This window comes from Lissotriton helveticus, chromosome 9 (assembly GCF_964261635.1).
Source record: "Lissotriton helveticus chromosome 9, aLisHel1.1, whole genome shotgun sequence".
Taxonomy (NCBI): Eukaryota; Metazoa; Chordata; class Amphibia; order Caudata; family Salamandridae; genus Lissotriton; species Lissotriton helveticus.
In genome coordinates, this window is record NC_136070.1 from 66,921,097 (window position 1) to 66,931,848 (window position 10,752).

At 41.7% G+C, this 10,752-nt stretch overlaps 1 protein-coding gene across 4 annotated transcripts in view; it reads left to right on the top strand.

Moving 5' to 3' along the window:
- The window catches only part of PCNX1 (pecanex 1), a 486,917-nt gene extending 477,074 nt beyond the window's left edge, over positions 1 to 9,843 (top strand). For all 4 annotated transcript variants that reach the window (XM_078659468.1, XM_078659469.1, XM_078659470.1 and 1 more), the window contains exons 35-36: positions 3,452 to 3,592; positions 5,952 to 9,843. In XM_078659468.1, coding sequence (XP_078515594.1) covers positions 3,452 to 3,592; positions 5,952 to 6,092 — 282 coding nt within the window. In that variant the 3' untranslated portion in view covers positions 6,093 to 9,843. The remainder of the gene's footprint in view (positions 1 to 3,451; positions 3,593 to 5,951) is intronic.
- The last annotated feature ends 909 nt before the right edge of the window (positions 9,844 to 10,752 follow it).

A 10,752-nucleotide genomic window follows, 5' to 3' on the forward strand; every position in this document is an offset into this window, starting at 1 on the left:
GTCTGAACTCTGACGTGGCGCAAGGCCTCTTTCAGCAGTGGGGAGAGCCTTGGTTAGATCTATTCGCCGCAGAAGAGAACGCGCAATGTCTTCAGTTCTGCGCGTTGGAATTTCCAAGGCGGCACTCGCTCGGAGACGCTTTTCGTCGAGAGTGGAGTTGCGGTCTGTTGTACGCCTTTCCGCCTATACCACTTCTGCCCAGAGTGCTGAAGAAGATCAGGCGCGACTGGGCCCAAGTCATCCTTGTGGCTCCGGACTGGGCACGAAGATACTGGTATCCCGAGCTACTCAGCATGTCAGTCGATCCCCCGATTCGTCTGCCTCTTCAGGAGGACCTTCTGTCGCAGCAGATGGGGACGGTCCCCCACCCGAACCTGTCCAGTCTCCACTTACATGCGTGCGATTGAGCGGCGGCAGTTGAGGCCATTTGACTTGCCTCCTGAAGTCTGTAATGTGATTCTGGCAGCCAGGCGTCCCTCCACAAAATCGGTATACGACTGCAGGTGGAACAACTTTGTGGCATGGTGCACAAAAAAGGCTGTGGATCCCCTTTCTGCCCCTCTTTCAGAGGTTCTCCTCTTTCTTCTTTTTATTGCCCAGAAGAGCTCTGCTCTGGGCACTCTAAAGGGCTACCTCTTTGCCATTTCCGCCTTCTTAAGCCTCCCTGATCAGCCCTCTTTGTTCAAGTCCCCGGTTGTAAATAGGTTTTTGAAGGGCATCACTCATATGTTTCCTCCTGTTCCTTTCGTGATGCCTCAGTGGGACTTGAACCTGGTTCTGACTTATCTGAATTGTGCTCCCTTCGAGCCACTTCATAACTGTCCTCTTCGTCTCCTTACTCTTAAGACTGCATTCCTGTTTTCCATCACCTCTGCCAGGAGAGTGAGTGAGCTCCAGGCTCTTTCTTCTCAACCTCCCTTCCTTTCTGTCCATCCGGACAAAGTTGTGTTGCGGACGCGACCCTCTTTCCTGCCCAAGGTAGTCACAGCCTTCCACATCGGGCAGTCCATCACCGTGCCCACCTCCGCATCCCTCGAAAGAGGAAGAGAGGCTCCACCGTCTGGACCCAAAACGTGCGCTCTCATATTATCTGGATCGCACACGCCAGTTCCGGGTGGATGACCAACTCTTTGTTGATTTCATGGGCGCTAAGAAGGGATGGGCAGTACACAAACGGACCATTTCTCGATGGGTCGTCTTGTGCATCAAGGCTTGTTACTCTCTGGCTAAGGAGCCTCCTGTGGGGCTACGTGCCCATTCCACTCGGGCCACGGCGGCTACTACTGCCCTGGGTCGGGGAGTCCCCTTGCAGGACATCTGTCAGGCAGCTACGTGGGCCTCGCTGCACACGTTTGCAAGACACTACTGCCTGGACAGCCAAGTCCGGAGTGATGGCTTTTTCGGCCGTTCCGTTATCCAGGACTTTCTGGTGTGATCATTGGTTCGCAGATCCACCACCGGGGTTGGTATTGCTGGGGTATCTATTCTAAGGTAAGGAATCTAATACTCACCTGTTTCTTTCAGATGCACAAGTTACTTACCTTCGGTAACGATATATCTGTAAGAAACAGTAGTTAGTATTAGATTCCTTACCGCCCCACCCATCCTTCTCGTTCTGCGAACCGATATCTAGGGTTAAGGTCATCCCCTTTCAGGGCCCTAGTTTTTGTGGTGAGGGCGGCGTCTAAGTACTCTGACGTCATGCCGACGACAGAGGCGGAGCGCAGACGACGCCTACCGACGCGCAGGGGTACTGCTATGCAAAATTTTCCGGATCCAGTCTGACGCAGGTAAGTAACTTGTGCTTTAGGCAATCTCCATTACAACTTACTGTTGGACTTAACGTCTTTGAACTGTGGAGCGTTGTGTAGGTATCTCCCGTGTGTGGCACTGAACATATAGGTTTGATCTTTATGAATATGTAAATGTAAATGTACATGTATTTATATAGCGCAAATCACCGACACGGTATCTAAGCGCTTGCTTAGGGAACCCGTCCTGGTATTCCCCTGTGAGAAACCCCGGCAGGGTGTCCACAAGGTGAAAGCCAGGCATCCCGCCGCGAGGGGCCGTAGTGGAGATTAAGCAAGCTATTGCCCAGAGTCGCAGAGTGTGACCCCGTGAGTCAAGTAGGCACCAGAGCGAGAATTGTCGAGCCTGTGGAATTTTGAGCCCGAGACCCACCGAGGTGGGGAATCGAACCCTGGTCCACGATCAATCTCAGCTTCCGGGTCTGCCGCCTCTAACCACTGAGCCACGCTTCTCCCTATGCAAAGACTGCTTCTTCTAAATGATTCCTCAATCAGGCGAGCTTAAAATCTATATCGTTCTGAGGGACAGCAAACAGATTAGAATTAAATTCTGATTGAATTTCTTCTCGTGAGGGACCCCTTTCTATGTGGATCTCTGCTTGGTGGCCTTTCAACCTTAGCTGGTAGCTGTGCCAATGACCATAGTCTAAAACCTGTGCATCTTGTTTCATTTATGGTTCAGTTTTACTCCCCAGATAAATAAACTGGTCTGCACATGTTTCCTTGTTCGGAGAATGCAGATTAAAATTCTTCTTTCTCATAAGAATGGCAAAAGGCTTCTTATTCAATAGTACTATCTCAGCTAGGCTGGAGTTCAGAAACATAGTTTATCTGTGCTTCCCTAAATCTTTTATGTATTATGTGGAAAGCCTATCAAAGTATGAGATACTTTGTTTTCTAGATGCCCGGGATTGACAAAGCACTTTACTCAATACTTACACACGACCAGTATGGTGTTTTAGCTTTCTGCATTCCATATGACAAAAACTGCATATTGTGCTGTGCAGAGGAGATCCTCTCACTTTCATACTGTGAACAAAATATCATGCCCCTTTTAGAAGCTTGTGGTACGTGAAAATGAATAAAGAACTACTCGCAGTAACATAGATGATGCGCAGTGCCAGCAACTAACAAACATTTAGTAACATATTACCATTGGCAAGCCACGCTTTACAACATGAAGCTGTCTCAGTTGCTGTGGCACCGGTCTAGTCCTCCAAATAATTCCCTTGAATGTTTTTACTCCCAGAGGCAGCACGTCTGCATAGCTACCCTCCCTTCTTGCCCTAAAAACACGTTGTAATAAAGTGAAAACGGGCAGTGGATCAGTGCCCCAGAGGTTGCGTGCTCAACTTGTCCACCTATACGCCTCAAAAAATCGGAGAAAAGTATTCTAGGAAGGGGTACATAGGAGAAATGAATGGTAAACAAATAAAAGGCGAACGTATATTTAAAAATATACTGCCTGTCTGTAAAAGTAATTTTTTTGTAAGTCACAATTTTTTTTCTATCTGCTTGCTTTTTAACCAATTGCTGCAAAGAATCCTCTTTTGTGCTAAGTGAATATCTAAAAGCAATGCGATTCCAGTAGCATGTTGAGAAACTAACACAAGTGTTTTCCGTCCCGGCTTATTGTGTAGATCGTGGATCCGAGTCAAGTGTTGGAATCAATTAACATGTCCAAACGAAAAGAACTGCAGTGGCCTGATGAAACCATTCGCTTGAAGGCTGGGAGGAGCAGCTGGAAAGACTGGAGCCCTCAAGAAGGCATGGAAGGCCATGTAAGCATCTGTCTCATTCTAGTCCTTTTAATTGTTTGCGCTTCTTCCGGGGTAAGGCACCGCACAAACAGAAGTCAAATGTGATACGATTTTAAGATAAATATGTATTTGTGGCATTGAAATCACAGCAGAAACATTGGATGCCTATGACTCTATTTTTTTTTTTTAACCGAGATTGGACTTTTGAAACTACCTTGGACTTTCAGATCCTCAAGAGCTCTGTAAGGAGTGCTGTTTCCACCCGCGGTCAGCCGAGTGTTTCTCGAAGGGTTACCCTTTCCATAGATCACAGGTGGCTGCCCAGTGCAGTTCCATGAACACTTTGAAATGTCAAATGAAATATTCATTTAGCAACAAAAACATCAATGCGCTGTAGGAATCAAGGTGTACCTAGGAATAAAGGTTCTTCTGAACAGGAGAATTTGTTGCGTTTGTCGGAGGCAGTCTGGAACTGAGTTTCACAAGGAAGATGCAAAGTCCAAAACTACTTGCCTCCCGCTTTCTTCCTAATATTTTCTAGTGAAATCTGGAGATGCTTGCCAATAAATCTTAGGATTCTTGCAGGTTAATAGTGTGTAAATTCTTTTTATATAAGCTAGTGCAAAGCCATATAAAGATATATGAGATGTTCGAAAAATGTAGTACTATTCTTGCTGCTGAAATTGAACTTCCGACAGCTTTTGGAAAGTTTGTTTTCCAACTACCAGCCAACAAAGTAATACCATATTCAGTTATAGAGCACATAATTGCCTTTGCAATAGTTGCACAGTTTAACTGCGAAAGCAGGTGTTTTCAGTAGGAGCTTATAGTGGTAATTTGCAGAGCACATTATCTGGTTAACTTAGCCACCTATTCATCAAAATACACTCATAGAGTGTTTACCTGGTCCTTTACTCCTCCCTCAGAGGTACTGACGGAAAAGACCAACAGTCTGCCTTATAATATTTCAGCCAGTGATCTGTGCCAATCAACAGGAATTCAGTCTTTGCAGCATTAATAGCTAAGTGTTTTTTATTCATCTACCACTGTCAAAACACAACCTCAGTGTTACCAGAAAAGCAGTGGAAATTAATTCCCAGATTAGTGGGAATTTCATGCAACAGTTGTACATAAACATTGAAAAGAAATTGAAAAGTCAGAAACCTTTGAGAGCCCCACAGGGGACCGTCATAGTGTTGGCCTGGTGCAAAGTCATAGCCACGTTAACTATGCAGCCCAACGGACATGATTTCATCAAGCTTGACCACCTTCTCACCGATCCCTGCCACCCCAGCAAGTCTTCCTGCCAGCTTGAGGTAGACCGGCCTGTCAAAAACCGCAGAGAGGACCAATAACATCAGAAGGGATTGGTCCCAAGTATCTACACTATCTAATATAGTTGATTGAACACCAATCAAAGCAGCGCCTATACCACGAGTGGGCAGAAATCTGATTGTTCACAAGGCTTTAAAAAAACTGTTCTATACGGTGACTTCTTTTTCTACTACTATGAGAAGCCATGAGATATTTGAAGCAGGATGATAGTTGAAAGCCGCCCATACTTCTGGACCATATTTACTTCACTAGTGGGTGATGCAAGTCTGCTTTTTGGGTTGCAGCTATTAAACCTTCCTCAATAAGGGATTCACAATCTTAAGTGTGTGTATATATAGAGTCAGGTCAGTATGACCCTGATCACAGATGAAGGGAAAAGGTCACATGGATAATAAGTTGCTTTCTCAGAACATCACAATACAGATGGTTTCCTCAAGGGAAAGTTCCTGAAACTGAAGCGTGTAACAAAAAAGCCAGAGTTAATCTCCGGAGATGTTGCTATCTCCTCTGTCGCACTTTGTCTTACCACAGAGAAGTTCTGTCTTGTCCTTGAAATAATTTTTAACTGTAATACACCAGTTACCTGGCATCTTCGAGTATGCAGAGCTTCAGGTGTCCCCATCTCCATAAACACCCGAAAGCGTGCCTTTGTGGGATTAGGCACTTCTTTGATTTAGCAATCCTAGCACTTTCTTTTTGCATCTTGCGTTGGCTACCTATATGATTTTATGGTCGGCTTTATTTCTGATTAGTGGTCTTCGTGTCTATCCTTTTGCCATTAATGTTCTAGTTTCCTTAGATTTATGTTTTAAGGATTTAACCATTGCAGATTGGTTCATATTTTTCCAAAGCCTTATATTAATGAGGCTAGCTGATGGTTGGAAGCTGCGGTGGATTTCTGATGCCTGAATTTTCGATTGTGTGATTTTTGTATGTGAATCAATGCTATATTACTGTAAAAACATGCCGTGTAACAGTGATGTATTGACAAAAGGCATATTGCTGCCTGAAAATAACCATTTGTTTTTCTCTTTGTTGCCACCAGGTGATTCACCGCTGGGTGCCTTGCAGCAGAGATCCGGGTAGTCGGTCCCATATTGATAAAACTATCCTACTAGTTCAAGTTGAGGACAGATACGTGGCTGTAATTGAAACTGGAGTTATGGAACTTGGGGCTGAAGTGTGAGCTAATGCTTTAAAAAAGTCATCATTTATATGACTCAGGCGATTGAAAAATCTTCGTATGGGTCCCTTCCCTCTTCACCATCTCAAGCTTTGGAAAATCTGTCTGGTTGCTGGAGAGAACTGAAGCCCTAAGGGCCCAGAGAAGCCCAGATGTTTTCTATATATTTTTTTATGTTCTGCTTTACCTGCAGGTAGACAACATCTGCATTGAAAAGACCTGTTTGAGATCATGCATCTCTCATGATAAGAAGCAAATATTTATTTCTATGCATTTAAAATGCTTTAACTTAACATACTGTATTTTTAAGTTCATAAACTATAATCTCTTTATAATTTATTTGCCAAAAATAGTTGCCATGATTTCACATACAACTTGTGGATCACTTTTTTTTTTTAAATGGACATGTGCTAAACAATAAAAACATACTTCCACCTTAGATAGAGAGAGCTGAATGTGTTAGCGATTCTCACACAAACCTAAAAAATTGTACCATATTCCCTTTTCAACAGCAAACTGCAAATGATAATACTGCACTATGATTTTTTTTTTACAGCAATGCACTAAAATATCTGAGATTTATCAGAACTTGTATTTATATATAAAGATAATATACCATAATTTAAATTCCCTTTGTAGTTACAAATCCTTTCATCATCTCTGCTCTTACTGCATTTCTCCCCCTTTCTCCCTCTAGCCTCCAAAGTTGTGTTGTGACGATGTTTGTCTGATTGGATTGTTAATCTGTGTTAAGGTTTACAAATTTTTTACGATATCTTTTTTCAATTATATGGAAATGGAGTACTTTTTCAGTTAAGATATTATAATTTGGATATCCCAAGATGTGTGTTTATGAAAACATTGGAAAAAAGGAATTTGGTAGTAACACCAATTTAAAGAATGCACAGTGGATATAATTGGGTGGTGCTGGGAATAAGTGCTCTAAAAGACACTGCTCTTTTTAGGATACTAGGATAAGAGGGTAGCCGTACCTGGGCTCAGAGATACATTTAACAGGCATTAGGTTATGTTGGAGAAGAACAAATTTACAGTTCTGCGTACATTGCGGCAAAAATGTATTTAAGCATAAGCAAAAGCACCTTATTATATGCTGGCATGCGTATCGCTGCTTATGCATGCATAATCGCATTGCGCACCATCCCTTGAGGTTCATAAGCAGCCTGCTTTGGACATTTTCCAAGGACACACCTGTAATATTAAGTCTTCATGGTACAGCATACTGCACATTGCTTGGAATCATTTTATTGTGTTGTAGGCTACAGTGGGCATCGAGTTTGGTGGTACCCAGTCTCCTGTTTTCCAAGGGATGTGAGCAGAGTATTTTCTCACCTGCACAAATAGATTTTTTGATCTGTTACCATTATTGTCAGCAGTCTTCTGAGTTCAAAACCCTATTAAGAAAGTTCTAGAAATCTGCATATGTGAAGTCAGGCATGCTCCTAAAAGTGGACAAGCCACCATTTCTGGAGCTTTTTCAGGTTGTTGGGAGGCTTTTCATTACATTGTCACAGTCTGATTTCTGAATTTTGTTCAGAAGATGCACACAGCAGATTTACAAACACATTTCATTTTACAAATGCCCCATGAATCATTGATGGAATGACTAGACTAGGTATCTCCAGTTGATGGACATAGCCGGATTGTTTTTGGTAGTCCATACATTCTGCAGTGTTTAAAGCTCCGACAGTTTCAACCTGTGCGATCATACTCTAAACCACCCGAATTATATATATTTCCTGTACTTTCTGTCTCGCACATGCCTAATCCTCACGGATATATTAATACCATCTCGCCTTTTCATTTATTTGTATGACTTGAATTTCTTCCAGTGATTATATTGTATGTAACTGTAATTTTTGAATATTTATAACTGTGAAATATTTGTGTTGTCACATATGTGTTTTTCTTTTTCTTTTGTTCGTATTCAGGGAAATAACCAAGTGGCAAAGACATCAATGCAAACAAATGCAACTAAAGTTCACTATCCATCTATTTTATACCCATCAAATATACTGACCTTTGTTTTGAAAGATAATTCTCAAATGTGGATTACCTATGAAAAATGCCCGTCAACTTTGAGAGCAGCCATCTTCTCTTTATAAAGCAAATTTTCACTATGCATTCACACATATGAACCGAAACATAAGCTGCTAGGCTAAATCTTTAATGAGTTATTTCCATTATGCTGTTTCTGTAGGGACAGCAAATTCTAACTGAAGGATCAGACCTTTAAACCCCAATTCACAAACAAAAGTGGGGATATTTTGAAATGAATGAAAATGTAAGAGGTGGTCATTGTGTTTCGCTTACCTTTTACTGGCAAAAATTGATTTGTCTTCCTTTTTCATTTTAGCCCAGATGTAACTGTATAGCCTTCACAGCAATAGTCTTAGTCTCATGCTGAATTATTTCTTTGAGTTAAAGAAAAGTATTCAGCAGATAATTAATTTGGGACATATCGATGGTCTCATTGTTTGCAAATGTTACACATTTCTAGTGAAGCACTACTTCGAAAGCAAGGATGTTTTTAGTGCAGGTGGATAGCGGAAGGTAGCATCTGTTGAACACTCCCCACAGCCTCTATATTGTTTTTAATCTGAAAATACTGTTTTGTGTACCATAGATTGGAGGTCTTGCCAATGTAATGGCTAATTTGTGTTTGATGCTCACACAACTGGTTTAAGATCTCAATCAAATGTATCCAAGGCTTTTCTTATCTGGCTAGCCTTGCTCTTGGAAGCTTTTTCGTGGCACTTTATATCCATGTTATTGAATGAGGCTTGAATTTACCTATCGTTAAAGGGCAGTGAGTATTTTGTACTGTTGGTAGGAGATATCATTCCAAACAACATCATTTAGCAGACGTCTTGATTAAGAAGCATTTGGAGAATATAATTATAATTCCTGCAGATTTCTTGAGTTTTCTGCACAGCTCCCGATTTGTAGAAAGTGAGGATGGGTCAGGTGCATTCTAACATTAACTAGTCTTGTCTCTATACTTCACAGTGATGATATAGCCAGGCCAGACATGAAGGGGCACCAATTTGCAGGCAAGAACCAGTATCTTAAGCCATTTTCTCTAAAACATCCTCATAGAAATGTAAAAGTTCGGCTGGCCTCGTGATTGATACACCACTAGATGTTTAATTTCCATTTTGCGACTCAAGCAGTAAAGAATGAGAGGTGGCTGCCCGGAAACTTAATAAAGGTTAATGTCCTTAAACTCCCAAAAACCTGTCCTACTCACTTATTAGTTCCTTAAAAAGTTCCCAGTCTAAGCAGCAAATATCTTTCAAACCTTTGTCAATGTGTGAAATTTGGTTTCACAGTGATCCTAAAAAGAGCTTTAAGATGGTTCTTGTGTCCATATTCCACAATTGCTCACCCAGCTGCAAGAAAATAACTGGGGAATATAGCAATGTGCATGTGGAGAGAGGAACCAAGAAATAATTGTGCAATCAACATTAAAGGGAATATTCTGTGATATTTAGATAATAGTTGGCTACTAAAAAGCATATGAATCTTCTACCAGCAAAAGAATCATGACCACAAATGGGGTTAACTGTACTTGTGTGTGTATGTGTGTGTGTCTGCGTGTATGTGTGTTGATGAAAATATTGTAAATATTGTAGTTGTTTAAAGAAAAGCAGAGATTTTTTTGCAATGTGTTGCATCAACAAAGCAGTATTTTCCATGATGGAAACGCTGAAAAATAAAATTATTTTCTTTTCAATTGTTGTCTTAATTTTTTTTTGTTGAGTTCTTGATGGAATACCTATGCTTAAATAGTGCTGTAATTAAAATGTAGTTAATTTAAAGAAAATTACAAGCATAACAGTTTGTGTGGTATGGTTCAACTATACAGTAGATTTGACTTTAGATTGAGTAGAAACAAAGGATTACACACCTCTCAAACCGCCACAGTTCACCAGTGTATTGTTGACTAAATGCAGGACTCATATTGGCACAGAAACATCCAGATTATGGATTGCACTTTGTTTGCAGCATGTGTAACTTAAGGGACACCTGCTCTGTATGCTCCTACTATCTAGTGTTGGGCTCGGACATTGTCTTTCTTCGAAGTAGCTTTGTGTCAAAGTCTGTCCTGCAACTCCTCTCTTAGTCCGCAATGCGCATGGGCATTGACTCCACCTTCGATTGGCTTTTTTTCTGCTATCTGGTTCAGATGTGTTCAGCAATGACTTCAGGATTGAAGTGACCCTTGCATAATTTTTTGGCCCAACTGCTTGACTCTTTGAGACTCAAGACTCTAATTGCCATCACCACTGTTCAGTAGTTCTCCAGACAGGAACACTGCTCTGCTCCGAACAGGATTGTGTCGCTTCAATACCAGGTGGCAGGCGCTCTAGTCTTTGAATCAGGTTCAGTATATTTCAATTTGGAGTTTGCCACATAGAATGCTGCAGAAAGGGGGTGATGGTAAGCACACCCTTCTAATTTGTGCTAGGTGGAACACAAAATACTCATAGGTGAACCAGCTTGCCTCTCCCCCTGACTATAAGACCTCCTATGAGTTGTATCTCACTTCCCAGTGCAAAAATACCTTGAGGCACTGAAGCAAAAAGCTTTGGGCAACTTCAGAAATTTAGCAGCAGCCATACTCTGAGACATCAAACATTTT